Source organism: Laccaria bicolor, genomic scaffold (genome assembly GCF_000143565.1).
Source record: "Laccaria bicolor S238N-H82 LACBIscaffold_68 genomic scaffold, whole genome shotgun sequence".
NCBI lineage: Eukaryota > Fungi > Basidiomycota > Agaricomycetes > Agaricales > Hydnangiaceae > Laccaria > Laccaria bicolor.
In genome coordinates this window covers 186,490-205,012 of record NW_001889939.1, presented here as the reverse complement: position 1 = coordinate 205,012, position 18,523 = coordinate 186,490, and the positions used below count along the sequence as shown (strand labels likewise).

Here is an 18,523-nt window from a genome sequence, read left to right as displayed (position 1 = left end):
CACCGACTGTAAACGGTAGTAGTGACACCACGCCTGTCTGCTCGTCTTCCACTTCCAATTGCCAACGCAACAGGCCTAGAACCCCATTTCGTATGTGAGGAAATAAGAGTTATGATGAGAGATCTCTATGATGACAAGAAACTTGAAAAATTATCAGTTAATCAGAAGAAATATGAAGAATACAGTCGAGAGTCTGTAAGTAACAATAGGGACTCAGAAACAGGTAACTTGCTATTCAATATACGGCAGTTGGGTAATTGGTATATCCTTGGGCTCCACCCTTTTGCAAATGGGGGATGTCGGGAATGTTGTCTAGAGGTTTCCCGTGTTGAATACGTTTGGCGAGATCGGGGTGGGTTATCCAGCTGAAACCGATGAATATCCCGTCAACGCTGCCATCTGCTACCAGCTTGGCGCCCTCCTCAGCTGTGACGTTGGCGTTCAAAAATACTTTGGCATGTTTAATACACGGACGGTATGATTCGAGAACATCGTGAACCGTGGCTCGTTTCTTTCCTGTCATCATTCATCATGACAATCAAACAAATGCATAGGAGTGAAGCAAAAGACGAACCATCGAACTCTGCATCGAGAAGGGGCGAGTATCGACGCAAGGTGATATATGACAAGTTGAGCTTGTCAGCCTCAGAGAGGAAGTAACGATATGTCTCGATGTTTTCTTCTAAAGGCATGCTATAAATACACAAACCATTAGCGCAGATCTAGGATGGAATACGGAATCCTGACCCAAGATCCCCGTAACCTCCAGTCGGGCTAACTTTCAGAGAAACATTCCGGCCAAACATGGCAATAAGTTGCTTAAGAACCTCGAGACCAAAGCGAGCCCGATTTTCAACGCTTCCGCCCCACTGGTCCGTACGTTGATTAGAGCTTGCGTCCAAGAACTGAGCGATGAGGGACCCGCTCGCGTGGACTGTGGAGAAGGTGAATACAATCACAAATGAACAGAGAAAAGGGAAAGGTTACGTTCTACACCATCAAACCCAGCTGCTTTAGCTTTATAGGCAGCCTTTCGGTACTCTTTAACAACAGTCCAAGGATCATCGATGGCGGTTGGCTGATAAAGTGCACTATTTCAGTGATAATGACAAACAGAAAAAAGAAAGTCTGACCGTTCCATGGCCCGGTTGATCGGGAAGGTGACGATATTTTCCACCTCGAGCAGGAATGGCAGATGGTGCGTAAACAGGCTGCAAAATGGCATTAGCAAAAACTTACGCCAAAATCGCAATGACAAGACTGACAAAATCAGGTTTCCCGGGACCGCCCTCAGGACGGGCCAGACGGCCAACTGGAGCTGGAGTGAACAAAGAGCAAAATATAAAGTTTCCAAACTAACCGTGCCACAACTAAGGGAAAAAGAAGGTTCAGTACGAATTTTCCTATCAAACGGGATACGACTAACCTGCGAATAGATGTAACCACCCTCGCGGTGGACTGCGTCAGTTACTTTCTTCCAGCCTTCCATCTGTTCTCGGACCCACATGCCAGGTGCGTCGGGCCATTCCGTGCTAGAAAGAAATATTGTTCACATACGACGAGAAACAACAGAATGGAAAAAATCGAACCCTTGCGGAGTGATCAGGGTTCCCTCAGAGATAATCAACCCAGCGCCTCCGGCAGCGCGTTGAGCATAGTACTCGGCCATGAGCTCTGTGGGAACACCGCCGTTACCTGCACGGTTCCTCGTGAGGGCGGACATCCCGATGCGGTTCGAGATGGTGATGTCACCAATCTGAAGAGGTGTGAAAATGGTTGTAGGAGAAGACATCTTGCGTTCGAATAGGACTTGTGTTGGTGAGGGAATTTGCTATGAGTAGAGGTAGTTGTCCCGCCATTGCCAAAACTTGTTGGATTTATAGATGTTCTAAATTGCATCCACGACATGTCGAAGACATGAAGACAAATGCGCATAGTGAGCTTGAACCGAGTTTCCGCGACTTGAGAGGTGGATGGTCGGTCGGGTGTGCGGTTGATGGAACTGACAAGACAACCGCAGTTCTAATTTTAGATTGCGAATCGTAAGCCATTAGCGCCAGATGCAGCCATGGGCATTCAGGTGAGAGGCAGTATGACTCAGTCGCTCTCGGGAGGGATGTATAACACGGAATGTCGGTTGGGGAAAGGACAAGCGAAACGTGATGGTCCTTCGTAAACTGTGAACTGAAAAAATTACAGCTGATTACTTACAAGCTGATTATGAGTATGCGTGCGTACCTGCAACTTGGGATTTTGCTGTGAGCACTGAAGCTGCCTATGAACTTCAAAACCTAGTTGATAAACAAACTTGACCTCCCGTGGCTAGATGTAGGCGCCTCGTCAGAAAACCAAGCCGCAAAAGCCTGCAAATCACCTTTACTTACGTAAACAACTGCTCTACCTCAACGAGGTCGCCAAATGGCCTCTGCCGCAGGGAGTCCCGACACAACCCTTCGCGCACTTCCATCATGGGCAAACCCTGAGCCATCGGAGCAATTTGAGGAAGCCCTCAAGGCTCTGGACTCCTATAAGAAGAAGGATCCGTCGAAAGGTGCGGAATCAGGATGCGTACTGGACTCGCACATGGTTGGGGCTGACCTCTTTCATAGTCATCGTGCGCTTTAAGGCAATCGGGAACGCCCCGATAATGAAGCAGAACTTCTACAAAATTACCTCTTCAAATCGCTTCCAAGCAGTAATTCAGTTTCTAAGGAAGGAGCTAGGATGGCAGGCTAGTGAACCCTTGGTGAGTTTTCCCATCTCGTTTATACAGTTTATTCACTACTCTGGTTGCTCTACCTAGTTCACATACATAAACTTGTCGTTTTCACCCGCCCCCGATGACACAGTCGCAAATCTCTTCAAGGTAAATGTGTCGCTATCCTGTTGATTTAAATCTTGCTCATCATCGTCTTGTCACTCCAGTCATGTGGTACAGATGGACATCTCATTGTCAACTACAGGTGAGCTATTCACTAGTCCTTATGTAGAGCGTATTGCTAACGCCATTAATAGTACCACTCAGGCTTGGGGTTAACATGAGCTAACTCATTCTATCCGTTGTATAATTTAAGCATCCGATACCCAAACTTCACCCGACATGACACACTATTGGCCTCCGAACGTGTTGCTTGACCATTTGCGTTGGCGGGGAATCCGGGTTCGTTGATGTCATGATTAAGGCGGGCTGCAAGTAACGTCCACCTTCCATGGTTTAACGTTTTACAGTAGAGAGCTATCGCAATAGCCACAATATGACATTTAGCTAACGACTGCTTTCGTGCGACGCGAAGTCAATACATCTGTCACCAGAGTGCGCTGAAAAACACATCTTGAAGTTGCAATCGAAAGCCAAGGCACAATGAGCCCCCATTTCCGCTATTCGGAGCACGTACCACATCATTCAGATCGGTAATTCGGCGGGCTTCAATCACCTCCCTTCTTCTTCTTATCCTCGACAATCTCCACATTATCTTCGGGGATCCCCTTCAACACACCGACCCCTTGCTCGATCATTTCCAGAACTTCGTCACTCACATCCCCTTGGACCACAACCTCGTCCTGCCCTTGCGGATTCTTGGTGACCGATGCTCCAGTAGCAAATTTCGATGCGAACTGTTTTGCTGCCTTCTTCAAGTCAATCCCGAAAGCGTCCAATCCGTAGATGGAGGTGACATGTTTGCGTTTCGTACGCTCAATACGCTTGATTATTACCTGAAGGAAGAGGTGGGAATAATTGAGCGATCAAGGGATAGATAAGGTAGACACGCACTTGCGACGCCATCTTCTTCTTTAGCTCGGCGTTGGCCTTAGCCTCCGCTTTTGCCTCCTTCTTTGCGGTGTCCTTTTCTAGTTTCGTTTGAGCCTCAAGACTTATGGTGCCCAGTCTTGCTTGCAGCGCATCTAGGCACAAAAAAACGACCGATGTTATCAGATGGGACCGAAGAGGGGATGCTGAGTTTCGGGAACACAATTATGTAGGAGAATGTAAACACACACCCTCTGAGTAATACTTGTCGAACAGATCTGGATGCTCTTCCTTCAACCATTCTTTACATCGCGTAAAACTAGACCCAAATTCGCAGTATTCAGGAGGAAATGTGCAGACTGGAGAGCAGAGAGCAGCGCGTCAACAACAAACCCCTCCCACTACGCATAACGATTTCTCACCTGCGCAATATATGACTTGAACCGGGGGTGTAGGTTCAGGCGCCGGAGGTGTTGGCTCTTGTTCTGCAGCAGGTTGTGCAGGGGGAGCCTCGGATTTCGATTTCTTGGCCATTTGGAGATGGTGGTTGTGAGCAGAGCCGATAAGATAAGATAACGGCCCTGCGACCATATACCATCACCTCGAGTCACCTCGATCGCGCGTTATGAATTTTATCGGTTTGACCAATTTCTAAAATTTACATGCTACTACATATGAATATCAGAAATCTCTCTTCAATCATGGTCCAATTATGGTCAATCTTTTCCTGACATCAGGGGTCGATTTAGTTCGTCCTGTCAACAGAATTTAAACATTCACAAAACACTCTGTTAAATACACTAAGCTGCGCGTACCTGTGGTATTTACTATTTAGCACACTCAGGACACTATTGCGTGATGAACTGTTCACTATAAAAAAGAAAAAGAAAAGTCCCCCCTACCAAACCGGCCGCCACTGGGAAAGAACAGACAGCGGTACAAGGTGTGTAGTGGCCGCTTCGTAGACAAGCAAACGCTCACCGCCACATGCTGGAAATCTACGTGGAGATTCATTTTAGATTACTCTCTTAATTTCCGAGACGACCACCCCCACTTATTTTACGTGGATTGATAAATTTCATACCTGACGGTTTTAATCACCCTGGGTGATTCAACATTAAGGGTTTTGAGAGCATATCTTGGAAATGATGTCAATCGCCGAGTCCATATATTCGGAGTTGCCTCAATTGCCTTTCGTTGGTAAAGGTAAGGACACCTCATGGCCACCTGGTGTTTACAAGGCTATAGCAGCAAGTAGTGAGTCGCCGAGATATCTCCTTGGCTATCGATAACTAGGCTGAAGAAAGAAGGCTTAAGAACAATATGGGGATCGTAATTTGAAAAAGATAGCACGTTTGCTGATGGTCATGAGGCGCGATTTTCTGCAACTCAAGCTTCAGTGAACGGGAAGGAAAACTAGTATCCTTTCTTCATTTCGTCGAGGCTACAAAACGTAAGTGGATACCTTGTATATTGCAGGCTGAGAAGTATATCCACGGCCGAACCAACTTTGTAAATTCAGGGTTCGTCCAAGTGAGTCAGCGTCGGTGCCAGTCCATGTGCTATCAGGACGTGTGCCTGTATACGTTCGAAGAAATCGATAATGGCCAATCCGGCAGATAAACTAAAACCGAGCGAGTAAGAAAACGCCGCCAAATAAATATTGACAGAGGAAGACAACCAACGCCGGTCGATTAAAAACGTGCATAAAATGCAAGCAGGGTTCCGGCTTTCTACACATTTGCGAAATCGGCAGGATTTGTTGGAGTTCCAGAACGCAGTGAAGTCGGGATAAATTGTAGAGCCAGGAAATTCGTTACGAGGGCCCACAAGCACCGGCGTTTCAGTCACCAGTGCCAATGCTGAAGCTCGGGATTTTGAGAACAGAGCATCATCTGCTGACCAGGAGCACGAGTTCCGGACAATGAGAAAAATGCAAAAGGCAATCTATCGCACAATCCCGGACCTAATGACGTGGAGCGTTGATCGAGGTCGAATGGAGTATGAACTATGTGTTATACCGGAAGTCCAGCAAGTAATTGCGGAATCTGACAATAATTTAAAGACCGGTGGAGAGAATAGTCGGGCTTCCGCTGACCACCTTTGCGCTACAAATCCGGAAGAGTAAGGCACAGGTAGAAAAGAAGGGAGTTTTTGATAACATATGGCGCAGTGGAGCAATTTTTGGGGCTGCATTTACGTGTCAGTTGACGAGAGTAAGGTGAAAATATTCAGAACCCCTGTCGCAGGTCGTGAACAATGAAACCAACCTGGTCGCTCATGGTTGCAGAATAGTCAAGTCAAGGTCCTTTGCGCCAAGCTGCGCCCTTCGGGAGGTATCATTTTATCGAGGGTGCATCTGTGGGATGGATCTTCATAGCCCGATAAACCTGATTGGGATGGATGGCATTATTGTTCGTCGAAAGTGCAGGCGTGCGATAGAGCTTGATCTGTAGAGCTTGAGCGTCGAAGGTAATTCGGAAGACAATAAAATGAACCACCGGGGGCTTTTCATTGACCCGTGAACGTCAATCAGCCTTGTGCGGCTAATGCGCGTGGGACGCTATAAATACTGGAGAAGTGATCTTTCACCTGAAGAAGTTGTCAGTCAGACGAAGAGAGGATTGAACAAAGCAAGGTGATGGGTGCCTAAGCCATCTATCCAGATAACGACGTTAGGGGTTCAATGAGCACTGATTATCGTGATGATCCACAACCTTCGAAGACCTCCCATGCGCTAACCTTTGATGATGTCATGGGAGGTAGCGATGCCACTCTCTGGTCGTCCGTTGGAAAGGCATTCGGCGGAAATATTTCAGGTTAAACGAACATACATTTTAACGCTTAGCCCGTTAATCCGCAACCCTATTCTGTGTGTTAATTATGAAGGAGTCAGCACGCAGCAGATAGCCCACGGCTCGGCGGTATATCACTCATCGATGGCGATAATGACTCTACCTCGTTCCCGTCTTCCAAAGGATGCGCGGTTGAGATTTCCAACCTCGGCGGAAGGGGAAAAAAAAGTATCAGCCCTGGAGGGCTGGTCAGGCTCGAAGAGAAGCTGAAAGAACTCGCACACAACACTTCTCCAAATGTCGCCGAAAGATACAACTGATCACGGGACCGAGACGACCGCACCCGCTTTAGGACCGTCGCCACCAGGTACTGACGATTTTGAAACGATCACCGTGTTACCCGGCAGCCACCCACCCACTAAAGACTGAGGAACAGCCCGGCGCGAGAGGCGAGAGAAAGAAACTCCCATGTATCCTGGTGAGACCGGGAAATGGGAGAATTTCGGAATCCTCAGGCGTAGTCGCCTCGAGGACTTGTGTGGCAGCTGCCGACTTTTGCACAATTAGGACCCGAAATTGGTGAAACTCAGAGTTTTAACCGTGATTTTATTCGGAGGAGTTCGCATGTTTCAAGATGCGCCGTCGCGCGAGATAGAGCCGGTAGTCGTCGTCAAGAGGTCTGCGCCTGATGTCCCGTGCAAGCATGAAAAAGATGAAAAAGCGTGAGCAGAGCAGATTTGTGTTGCTGCGAGGAACGGAAGTGGAAGGAGTGACCCGAAGGAAGGGAGCCTTGACAAAGCCAGCGTGATGCGTGGTCCGGGTCAAGCGTAGCGAGCACTTTAAGGATGTTTTATCTCGATGTCGCTAGCATGGCGCTTTTACGGTAGAAGGCGATTGAGTGGTTACTTGTGGACAGTTGGCGAGGAGGAGGCAATAAATTATCATCACCACGTGTGGCTTTGAATTTGAACCCGCCTTTTGTTGATTGCCGGCTGGACTAAAAGGAAAAACAGCGGCGCGTACCCCGCCGCATTGCGGACAGAGACGCACTGGTTCCACTCGGGTCGGCATCCGAGCAGACTTTGAAAAGGTGGAATCATTTTGAACCGAAATGGCGTCAAGCGTCGCACATCATTTCCAGAAGAAATCGCCCAACTCGAGGTAAATGATGGGTGATGTCGTAGTCCAGGACAGGAGTAGCGTTGAGCAGAACAAGCCAGTGATAGATTTGCAAATATATATATACAAATGTGGATGACTCTATATGTGCTAGTAAAAATAACGATTAGACGAGACACGAATGTGACCATATCTGTATGTACTTAATGCGAATACGAATGCTAATGAATAATGCCCGAGTCTATGCGAGAGATGCTGAAAGCGACGAAAGCAGAGCAGAGGGGATGATGCTGGAAGGTATTTTGTGCGACCGGATCCACGGTCGCGGCAGAGAGATCTGCGAAGTCCCTAAAAGAAGATATGCCCAAGAGTTCTATGTCGACGAGAGATGAAGGAAAAGAGGATGTCGGCATTCATGTGGAGAATTTTGCTTTCTGCGAAAAATACGGATGAGCAATAGATATAGATGAACGTTGCTGAAAAGGAACGTACTCGTCGCATCATAAGTGGCGATGAAGGGTCATATGGTTGTGACGGTGGCTTGAGAAAGGGACGTCAGGGTCTGAACATGTCGGCTGGTAGGGGCCGAGGGGCGCTTACTGGCATCATATATCCTGGCACCATTGGTGAGTTTTGTTGAGGGTAGTTGGATGCGGTTTTCGAGAGGGCTTTTTGAAGCTAACAAAGGATGCACATCAACACTTGGTCGGAGGTGACAAAGACCAAGACAAAGAAACACACCTTGGCTTCACTCTCCGCTGCTCTCTGTGCATACATGTTCGGATGCAGCGACACACTTTGAAGACTCGTCGCATGTGGAAGTGCATGTAATGAGGATGAAAGGCTGGGTAGGGAGATGAGGTTGGAAGGAACTCCTTTGTTTGACGCGTCGTGGGTGCCCATTGTGAATTTTGGTGGTCGAGAGTGGCGACAATGTATAGGACTTGGACTGGGTACTATGAAGAGTCGAAACGGGGTGAGGAAAGAATAGTGAGGGGTGGATTTATATGAGGGGGCCCATATGCCACGCGTGACAGCGAAATCTCACGAAAGGATCTGATCATTCAAGGAGATCAGGTAATAGATCAGCTCAAACTCGATGCCTCAGATCCAATTTTGGATTCAGCTCTTGCCAGGCGTGTCCTTCATTTACAGTTTCAATTCCACAAGCCCTTGGTTCGATATCCCGCCCGATTCATGCCCCCGGTAGGAGGAAAATCAGGGCATTTATAGCCGCCTTTCAGACCCGCCTCCCACTCGGTTTTTGGGGTGCAACCCATGCACCTTCGCGGTCTTTTAAATAAACTGTTGCTAAATCAGCCCTGCTCGGTCTCTTTCGCTCATTCCCACCTTTACTCACCCTCGACTCATATCCTTCTCAACGTCAAAGGTTAAGCTGCTTCACTCGTGGTCCCTTGACACTACAGCCGCAGGGAAATTACGGTCGACAAGTACACCTATCTGTGCTGCTTTTGATCTAGCGAATCTCCGAAGTTGCACCCACAGACCTGCAGTGTACTAGAGGCAGTGACTCTACTACACAAAACGGCCTACACCCTTGAAGTTTGCTGTAGTCTTCGTCGCCAATTTATTATACTCACACCCTCGGCCCATCCCGAATACACGATGCTTGACTTTTATGGCGCTCCGCTCAAGTCTTACGGTACATACATTTGTGAACCCAGGGACATTTACTGATCCTTCTCACCCACTTGGCCCTTCTCACCCACTTGGCTCATGATCTTTGTTGCCATCCGGCTCTCCTTACTCTCCCTGTATGTTTGAAATTTCGCCACAGGCCGACGGCTCATCGCACAACCTTGAACACTTGACCTGACATCATCATCTGACTGTGCAGGGCTTTCTTTCCCTCAGTGCCCACGTGTACTCTGACCCTCATCAGTAACTTCATCCGTCCACACTTTCGATAAATTTCCACTCAGCGCCATCCGTTTCTGGCTTCGTGTAACTCTACGTTAAGGTATTTCCTATTTCCCCCTGCCTAATCATTCACTCGTCTTAATATCCGATCTTGTCCTCCAATCGTTAATATTCTACCCTATGAATTCAGTGAGAAAATAACTCGGGGTAATGTCAGGCTAATCCTCGTCTTTCCGCCATCCGCTCTCCGCCTACAGGCTCTTATCTAAAAAGTAGTACTCATCAGACATTCAGAAGCATGGGGAAGTGACGAATCCGACACATCCCCGCCACTTGATCCTTCATGTTGACGATCTGTTTGCAAAAGGCTGGATTGGCCAAATGCCTCAAAAATACAGCCAGCGTTTCTCATCGAACGAAACCGTTGTTCCGGTACCAAATACTGGATGGGAAGTACTCGCACACCTTATGAAAAACTCCGTCGTTAGTACATGCACATACTGCACACACTCTCGTAAGGTGGCGGTTTGAATTCAGTTTGCAGCCACACACTCTCATGCTTGACTCAAAGCTAACAAATTATATCATCTTGACATGTCTTACGGCAGGCTGGCAACCCTTCAAGGGTCTCCTTTAGTGCTATCTACCCAACAATCCGTCGCCTCAGGGTCGAAAAATCTCAACGTCTCTTGAACGTGCCGCGTTCCGTGATGTTTGTGTTCTTCTGGTATTACCATTAGCAGTAATCATACATGCACGTCAATATTTCAAACGCTTGTCCTCTCTGATGTCTAAATGTTTAACGGTCTAATCGATAGCTTGGACGCCATCGTACGCTGGCAAGCGAGTGCAAGCCTCAGCCCAGTCAATATTGCCAAACACCAACTCGGTGACGGTTGCAATCACGTCGTCGATAGAACCAATGCGTTGATCCATAGTGTCGCGTTCCCTGTTATCAAGGTTAGATAGCATTTTACACGAGGCAAGACACATGTACCGGAGCGTCATCGTCCGATTTTGGACAGCTGTTGAACATACATTAGAAACAAACAACCAAAACGGTTTCAATAACCAGAAGGAGGCGTGACGTACAAGCAAAGTCGAGGGTTACACCGAACGGTGTACCAAGTTCATCATTACGAGCATAGCGCTTCCCAATCGATGTATTCGAGTCATCTACGCGAGAGAAGACGCCTGCTTTGCGCAGTTTGGAAGCTGTACGCGCGGACGTAAAAGTGCGTTATCAGTTGTTGTTCTTGCGGTACGGAGATGCGGTCACATACAAACTTCTTGCACCAATGGGTTGAACTCGTCCCGGGCGCTCAAGGGTACGATGAGAACTTTCGTAGGGGCCACAAGGGGCGGGAGTGACAGAACCTACGTGACATCGATTCTGTAGTTAGCAGGGGGATAATGGTAAGGACAACGACAGATAAACGTACACCTCGTTCGACATCTTGCTCCCGACTCCAAAAGCTGTGCTCGAGCAAGGTGTACAATATACGACCGAGCCCAAACGACGGTTCGATGACGTTGGGTGTATATTCACGTACTAAGCGATAACGAAGGGTCAGAGTGATGGCGCCTCATTCCTTTCGAAGTTCACTTACTTGATTGCTTCAATGTTTTCCGTTCGACGGTCAAAACGTCAGGAGTTAATTGGAACTCCCTGCCATCCTCGGATTTGATAATAGCAGCGCTGCAAACACGAATGATGATAAGGGATAGATCGTAGGAGCTAAAGAAACTAATTAAAAACGTACCCCTGTGCGAGTTCCCCTTTAATTCTGAGCAATTCAGGCTCGTCCATGGATTCCACAAGGGATTGAATGAGGGCCGCGTCTTGTTTGAAAGTCTTACCTAAGTTCTTCTTGTTCCATTCTGAGACCTCTTTCTCCGTGAGGATGGGTTCCTTGAGAGCTTGTCGGACAACCAACGGATGCCCAGTTTTCGCCGAGTGCACGGAGAGATCGTACGCTGCACGATCTGCACATCCAACACACTCAGTCCAACCAGTCGCGTTGTGGATCTCGGCGTCCCAGCAGTCCGTAGCATAATGAGCCATCTCATTCCCCATGTGTTGCCTGAAACGAAGTCGCTCTGGATTGATGCCGATCTTAAGTAGGAAGAGGTATATCCTAGCAATGAAGTATCCTAGTGTCTCATTTGCGATGACACCCTTTTCCACTGCTTCACCAACTGTCAGCCTCGAAGTGGTGCTGCTACCAGCCTCTTGAACGTGTCGATCGAGAAGAACGAGCACGACGTCGCGGACTTCGTGAAATCGCTCGTGTCGTTTATCCTCTGGATCAACATAGTGCTCGATCTCAGCCATGGTAAATTCTCGAACGCGCAGGAGACCAGCTCTCGGTGAGATTTCATTACGGAATGAACGACCGATTTGAGCAGAGGCAAAAGGTACTTTGCCGTTATTGAATTCTAACAGACGCGAGAAGTTGAGGAAGTGGCCTTGGGCAGTCTCCGGACGAAGGTAACTACCGGGGGTCTTGATAAAATTACGCGACGCGATAAGAGAATGCTCACCCTGGGTGTTGGCCGGTCGGACCGATACTGCTCAAAAACATAAGATTGAACTGCTGAGGTTCGCCGACTTCGTTGCCAGTGTCTGGATTCGTCAACTTGTGCTTGCGGCAAAGCTCGCCTAGTTCGGGGCCTGAGAAGTTATCAAGCTACCCATGATGGATTAGCGGGTTTGAAGAGCACCCGAGAGCAAGGACACGACGAACCTGGGCCAAGATCGTCTCATATTCTTTCACAACTTCGTCAGACAACTGGACCGCTGCAGCCTTTGCTCCCTTCTTCTTTTTCTTTTTATCGTCCGTTACCGGTGCGGCCGCGAGCCCGCGCGCTTCCTTGTCTCCAGCCAGACGAGCCTCCAGGACGTTTTTCACAAGATGATCAGCGCGCAACACATCGCCAGTCTTCGTGTCCTTGACCATCCAGTCAGCGAACCGCGCGACGTGGCCCGATGTCTCAAAAACAGGGGCGGGGGTCATGATTGTGGTGTCGAGTTCCAGCATGTGCTCCTCAATGATGAAGTGCTTCCGCCATTCCGCGATAAGGTTGGCTTGAAGCGACGAACCAGGGGGGCCATAGTCATACAAGCCAGCAACGCCTGTCCTCAAAACGTTGAACTAAGCATCGTATGCGAGATGATAAACCTTGGAAATACCCACCTCCGTAGATCTCGAACGCTGGTGCATAGAAAAACCTACGGTTCAGCAGAGCGTCGAGGCGGACCTTGTCGAAGGCGTGGGCGGTCTTGTTCACCGTAGAAGACATGTTTGAAGAGAGGCGGCGATGAACAAGGGGATACGATCTTGCTGTGATATGGAGTGTAGAGCACAAACCCGAAAATGCAAGTCTCATGAAGTTTTTGGGCCAATAGGCCGAGTCATGTACCGGTTCTATTTCCGATCGTTGATCGAACGATCATTGATTAGATTAGAGAATGGACAATCGTGAAAGAGACATTGTGCGTATATTACGGTGGTCATGAATGAGCAGATAGCAAGGGGCGAGCATGAGTGTACCAAAAGCAAATGAATCAACAAATTATTTTGGTATCAACCATAAAACCCAAGTCCGATATTACCCACTTCAAAACCTGCTCAGTGATGCCTGCATCGCTGCCGCACCCTTAGACAGCCACTCATTGGGGGACATACGCTCCTCTATACTGTCAGAGAACAAAAGGTTGTTCTCTGGAACAAACGCCCAGTCCGCAGGATCAGGAGGTGGGGTCGAGGTGATCGCCTTCAGTTCGTTGCCTGTGGGTTTCAAGTCATGAGACGTGAACATGCGGTGGAACGGATGGAACTTACGAATAATGTTGTGTGTGAAGTGATCAAGATTCTGAGATGACGATCTTCAGTCAGGGAGGAACAAACAGAAGACGGGAGTGTCATTACTCACAAGATCATTCTTGTCGTACCCGAAAGGATCTAAGCATCGAAAGAAGATGAGCCGAGCTTCCAAGAGATCTTATACAGGGTAGACTGACTCACTTTCGATTTCTTCACCAGCGACCAAGAATCCAAAGAAAATGAAGCTCTATAGATATTGTCAAACAAGAAGATGCATTAGATCCGCAAGACGCGCACAGAAAGTATGGTAGCTGGTATGGTCCACCATTTCATTGACGCCCATATTTGCAAGGGCTATCGGCAAAGTCAGCAGGCAGTAAGGGCGACTGGCTGCCAGACACACCATTGCAAGACAGTAGAGAATGGTGACAACCCATAAGTGGATCGCGTACCTGAGTTCTTTAATGAGGTTTGGAAAAAATGAGAATCGAACCACAGTACGTACGAAAATGGGATGGGAGTAGTCAGGATACGCTCCAGACCGGTAAGACTGTCAACGAGTTGGTTGAGGGACATGATTAGGTTATCTGTCCGTACTCTTCAGTGGTCAAACAGAAAGCAAACAGGAAAGTAACGAACTGTTGGTGGGTACGTCGCAAAATTTATCATGTTGAATTTTTGCAACATAAGAACTCTGAAGAGTAGGGATCAGTGACGCTGGGAGGAAAGACAAATCCTTGCTTACGATATATAAAGATATCTCCAAGGGAAGATTATGGGACACGGCCTGGTTGCGCAGTCTCGCCCTCCACTTTGCGGCCTTCTTTCCACGGACGTCCTTACCTTTCTCAGTGAGGAACTTGACCAGGAGAGAGAATGGGAAGAGATCGAAATAGCTGTACTTGGGCGGCATGTAAGCAGGTAAGAGGTCGGACTCCTCCTCAGTCTTGTTCAGGATGAAACGATCTTTCTCGTAAACAGAACGGCGGCTTGGAATATATCTCGGGGACATTAGATTGGAAAAGCCGACATGTTTTCCTTCGTCTGGATTTATTGTTAAACCCCTGGGCGTGTTGGGTGAGACATCGTTGACATGCTGCGGCAAGATTGCTGGTGATGACGGGGTATTTCTGTGATGAAGACCGGAAGCTTGGGTGGCAAAGGATGGCCTGGGCCCTTCGGATGAGAGATCATTGCCATATTGCAAATCGCTTTCGAATGAGGCCTTAGAATTCAATTCCGCCTCTGATTGTAAAAGGTCCGCCGCGGAGGGCATGCCTGCGGGCAGCTGATAGGCAGGCAGGAATTTGACAAGGTAATAGAGATCTCTACGAAGTACGCGATTACGAGGGCTGACATTGATTGAAGGAGAACATACCTGTAGTAGATACCGTCTTCCCCTCGAAGATAATGTTTTACGGCGACGGCGTATGCTTCAAGAAGATTGATAACGGTTTTTTTCTCGACGAGCGACCGAGCCCTCCTCTCCTGTGTGAGAGGTTCCCCAGGCGGAGTGTCTGCAAAGGTTTGTTCAATCGCTGCGTTTCCGTCCAAATTGTGGCCTACCCGGTACATGGAACCAAACAGTTCGGGCAAACGTTCGATTTGCCAGAATAATCTGAGACCATAATCTCCTTCCTTCATTATATCGTTCGAAGGAAGATGTCGTCCTGTAAGAGATAATGAAACCCAACACAGTACCGATTCTGTGAGGACCTTTTGTCAGAGACCTAAAACAAGGAAAGGGAGTATGCATACACTGTAAGGAGCGTTGGGGCAACGGAGAGCTTGCCGTGGTGCTGATGGTTCAGGACGGTGATAAGAATAGCCCAACCAGAGAAGAAGATCAGAATGTGCCAACATCGGAAAAGAGCGGTGGCCAGTATGGCATGTACAAAAGATGCGCCAGGTCTCTGCCTTGGAGCAAAGCTGCACAGAAGGTTATGGAGGCTGAACATGGCATCGATGGGACTGCTTACGGGTCGGCGCCACGAAAACCATGATGCGGGAACGCCTCCGGTCTCTAAAGTAAATGAATGTCGTTTGCACAAAAATATTCTGGCCAACTGGTAGGAAGGGGCTTACTGAACCTGGAGAAGAGGGCCTATTCGCCGTGGACGACATGACTCTATGCAATTCAGGTTCGTTACCCTGTCCAAAGGGAGGGGTAAGAGATGGTTAAGTCGCTCTTCCTTGACAGCGCCAGAACGTACAGTTTCTGCTGGTGGTTGTTTATGAGAAGGCCGATTTCCCTCCATTGGCTTCGGACTCCTTGTAAGTCAATGGTAGGCGCCCAACGATGCCCTATTGCTGGCGGCTGATGGGAATCATTGCATCCGGCCGCAACGGTAGTACCGGCATCGCCGTTGGCTATGTGGACAGTGCTGAGACGTAGAAACCAAACTTCAGTGAAACTGCAATGGACAAGTGCAAAAGTAGTATTTATAGGCTGGTCCGGGAATCCGAGTAATCAGTGAAAAGGTAGGCGGGAACGATATGGCAGGATCTGAAGTCTATTATTGGATGTGACGCGGTTTCTCCAATCTTATCTTCCAAGCCACTTCAATCTATTGTCCAACAAAGCTCCCTCACAAGGCCCCAACTGCCGACCACTAACACTGCTTTGGAACGCTTTATCTCCCCCTGAATTCGCGCCATGCCATGCTTGAAGAATCCAAGTTGTGGATCCCCTTTGATTTTTGTAGCACCGTTCGTTGAATCAGTAGAATTCCTTGGCAAAGAGCATGTCGAAGCCCGAGGCTCGAGATTTTGATACATCGTCGTACTAAACCAAACTGCTCAGTGGAATCTAAAGCAATTTCGCGACGGGGAGATGCGAAACGGGCGATGTTGACCGCATCGATAGTCCCTTGGAAGCGCGAGGACTTGGCGAGGACACACCTTGGACACACCGCTCGCAAGCAGACAGATGTTTGATATAAGTTTTTTTTTTTTTTGATGAACTGCCTATGTACGTCAAAATTTAAAATCCTGCCCGCCAACGCTAACTACTATGGGCGTTTTGCAGCTGGAATCTTGCACAAGCTTTCTTAGAGCCCGAGATGCACGTTTTCCTCAAACTGCATACCCCACGCCGCGCGCTATCGATCTCCAGACCCAGGCTGTTCAGACGACCACTACAGAGCATGCCTGAAAAACGATCGTCCTTCCAACAGGATGTCAAGGCAATCGATCCCAAGGTCCTCGCCGCCGCGATGGGAGGAGACGTGCCCCCGGAGGAACCTCTGCTTTCGACTTTCGAGGAGGGCTTTGGATACTTCACCTGTGCTGCAGTTGAACGTTCGCTAGGACAGTATCAGTTCGTCCGCAAAGTGCGCTTGTTTGAGCTTCCCTCTGGCAACCCTGTTTTGATCATCAAGTTAGCTGGGTTGGGCTGCTAACTCCTCCGTGTGGCTGGCACTGTGAGTTGCTCGTAAATTCGTTTACTAGTCCCTGAAGCATCAACACAGAGACACATCGGCGGACACAAGAACCTTTGTTGCCTTGAAGATCTTGACGTCGCAAGCCACTGCACAAGTTGTCCGGGGTCTTTCACCAGAGTATGAAGTATTCCGGAAGATCGAGTCTGCCAATCCTAACAGCCCCTGATTCAACCACTACTTGACTCTCCGACATTGTTTTACTGCCCACAGCGCGGCCGACGGTCACATATGCTTCGTGACGGAGGCGTTGAGCTCGAGCCTAGCAGACTTTCGAGAGCCTGGGCTGCCCATTGCGAAGCGCATCACAAAACAGGTCCCTCTCGCTCTGGACTACCTTCATCGCGAATGCGGGTATATTCACACTGGTGGGTCTGTCCCTGCACTCATTCTTATCCATGCTGATGATCGTATGTGAAGATCTCAAACCCGACAACGTCCTTCTTTCAATACCTGAACCAAGGGCTTCTCGAATAAGCGAATACATCAAGTCGGACTCTGCATTGATTTATGGCCCTCCCCTAAACCTGAAATCATTGGATTTACCTCTTGTCTTTTCACGTCCACAGCCTCTACCGTATTTTAGCCTTTGTGGATCTCTTGAGAATATATCGGTGCGACTGATGGATTACAGCGAAGGTGAGCACATCTTGCCATTTACTTTTGCTTACTCTTACCGATGAGACATAAACAGCCACTCCCGTCGACGCGCCCGTGAGAGAGCATCTTCGTCAACCATCTATGATCTGCGTCCCCGAAGTCACCCCCAGATATCCTTGGACGTCTGCCATCGACATCTGGACTGTCGGTTGCCTTGTACGTTGGCTACCTATGTCGCTCCGCTGAGACTGAATGCATAATAGTTGTTTGAGCTTCTCACCAATTGGCACCTTCTCGGCCAGGACGACGCTCATAATTACTCGCATGAACTCCACTTGCAGCATATGGTAGAGTGTTTGGGGCCGTTCCCACTTGAATTTCTCAAACATTGTGAGGACCGGGAGAAATACTTGAGTGCAACCTCATCTAACCATGCTCTCCTCGATGATTAATGACTTTCTTCACTCAGGCACGCTGCTTCACACAAACAGCGATTTTGCCCCATCCTCCCTCGAAGACATTTTGCGAGGCCTTAACGTCGTTGATGAGAGCGAGATTCCAGGCATTGCTACTTTCTTGCGCAGATGCTTGACGTTAGGTCCGAAGGTGCGACCGAGTGCCCAAGAGCTACTAAAAGATGGTTGGCTATTGTAAATTTCGGCCCTGGAGAAGAGGGCGCCTAGCGACAAAGCATGATTGGTCACAGCTGGTGTATTGTGATACCACTCGAACCACCTTCCACAACCGTCGTCGGTAGGCGCCCAACGATGTCATATTGCTGGCTGATGAGAATCATTGCATCCGGCCGCAACGGTAGTACCGGCATCGCCATTGGCTGTGGACAGATAGAAACAAAACTTCAGTGAAACTGCAATGGACAAGTACAGATATAGGCTGGTCAGGCAATCTGAGCAATCAGTAAATTATGGGTGTTTTGCAGCTGGAATCAAGCACAAGCTTTAGAGCTGACTCATCGGATCTGATCTTATCTCCCATCCTCCATACCCCAACTATAACTGCCTCCTCGTTGTCATCAACAACTCCTCCCTTAAGTTGTGCTGTTCGGAAAGGAGAAAGGGTATTGTTCTCGTCAACATTTCATGTGTGCGCTCA

The 18,523-nt window shown here is 48.5% G+C and overlaps 7 protein-coding genes across 7 annotated transcripts; 2 read left to right on the top strand and 5 right to left on the bottom strand.

The window, feature by feature from the left end:
* Window positions 1–235: 235 nt before the first annotated feature.
* Window positions 236–1,792, bottom strand: LACBIDRAFT_255903 (uncharacterized protein; the record flags this gene model as incomplete). Its single annotated transcript, XM_001889485.1, has 9 exons — window positions 236–516; window positions 575–679; window positions 737–934; window positions 988–1,078; window positions 1,134–1,234; window positions 1,286–1,312; window positions 1,361–1,370; window positions 1,427–1,532; window positions 1,590–1,792. 9 exons carry the CDS (start codon window positions 1,790–1,792, stop codon window positions 236–238), a joined length of 1,122 nt encoding a protein of 373 aa, XP_001889520.1.
* Window positions 1,793–2,608: 816 nt separating this feature from the next.
* LACBIDRAFT_255963 (uncharacterized protein) lies at window positions 2,609–3,037 on the top strand (the record flags this gene model as incomplete). Its single annotated transcript, XM_001889520.1, has 4 exons — window positions 2,609–2,746; window positions 2,804–2,866; window positions 2,926–2,963; window positions 3,016–3,037. Coding segments are annotated over 4 exons (261 nt in total), but the record flags the coding sequence as incomplete, so codon positions are not given.
* A 401-nt stretch (window positions 3,038–3,438) lies between these two features.
* On the bottom strand, window positions 3,439–4,201 carry LACBIDRAFT_154073 (uncharacterized protein; the record flags this gene model as incomplete). The annotated part of the gene is made up of 4 exons (XM_001889484.1): window positions 3,439–3,714; window positions 3,773–3,903; window positions 4,000–4,107; window positions 4,171–4,201. Coding segments are annotated over 4 exons (546 nt in total), but the record flags the coding sequence as incomplete, so codon positions are not given.
* Window positions 4,202–7,172: 2,971 nt separating this feature from the next.
* Window positions 7,173–8,626, bottom strand: LACBIDRAFT_295912 (uncharacterized protein; the record flags this gene model as incomplete). Its single annotated transcript, XM_001889483.1, has 6 exons — window positions 8,404–8,626; window positions 8,263–8,340; window positions 8,155–8,202; window positions 7,866–7,917; window positions 7,594–7,623; window positions 7,173–7,228 (listed from the first exon to the last, which is right to left on the bottom strand). Exons 1-6 carry the CDS (start codon window positions 8,563–8,565, stop codon window positions 7,173–7,175), a joined length of 426 nt encoding a protein of 141 aa, XP_001889518.1. The 5' UTR covers window positions 8,566–8,626.
* Window positions 8,627–10,255: 1,629 nt separating this feature from the next.
* On the bottom strand, window positions 10,256–12,846 carry LACBIDRAFT_295911 (uncharacterized protein; the record flags this gene model as incomplete). The annotated part of the gene is made up of 10 exons (XM_001889482.1): window positions 10,256–10,492; window positions 10,541–10,568; window positions 10,636–10,758; window positions 10,827–10,920; window positions 10,986–11,095; window positions 11,154–11,242; window positions 11,307–12,038; window positions 12,088–12,233; window positions 12,291–12,679; window positions 12,741–12,846. 10 exons carry the CDS (start codon window positions 12,844–12,846, stop codon window positions 10,351–10,353), a joined length of 1,959 nt encoding a protein of 652 aa, XP_001889517.1. The 3' UTR covers window positions 10,256–10,350.
* A 146-nt stretch (window positions 12,847–12,992) lies between these two features.
* Window positions 12,993–16,148, bottom strand: LACBIDRAFT_295910 (uncharacterized protein). The gene is made up of 16 exons (XM_001889481.1): window positions 15,988–16,148; window positions 15,584–15,784; window positions 15,456–15,521; window positions 15,350–15,393; window positions 15,129–15,299; window positions 14,937–15,076; window positions 14,749–14,887; window positions 14,116–14,698; window positions 14,010–14,064; window positions 13,876–13,957; window positions 13,774–13,822; window positions 13,668–13,724; window positions 13,572–13,617; window positions 13,480–13,508; window positions 13,389–13,419; window positions 12,993–13,334 (listed from the first exon to the last, which is right to left on the bottom strand). The coding sequence occupies exons 2-16, from the start codon at window positions 15,626–15,628 to the stop codon at window positions 13,165–13,167; spliced, it is 1,707 nt and encodes a 568-aa protein (XP_001889516.1). The 5' UTR covers window positions 15,629–15,784; window positions 15,988–16,148; the 3' UTR covers window positions 12,993–13,164.
* Window positions 16,149–16,432: 284 nt separating this feature from the next.
* On the top strand, window positions 16,433–18,064 carry LACBIDRAFT_315201 (uncharacterized protein; the record flags this gene model as incomplete). Its single annotated transcript, XM_001889519.1, has 8 exons — window positions 16,433–16,702; window positions 16,755–16,792; window positions 16,841–16,954; window positions 17,024–17,178; window positions 17,231–17,449; window positions 17,505–17,626; window positions 17,674–17,824; window positions 17,880–18,064. The coding sequence occupies 8 exons, from the start codon at window positions 16,433–16,435 to the stop codon at window positions 18,062–18,064; spliced, it is 1,254 nt and encodes a 417-aa protein (XP_001889554.1).
* Window positions 18,065–18,523: the final 459 nt, after the last annotated feature.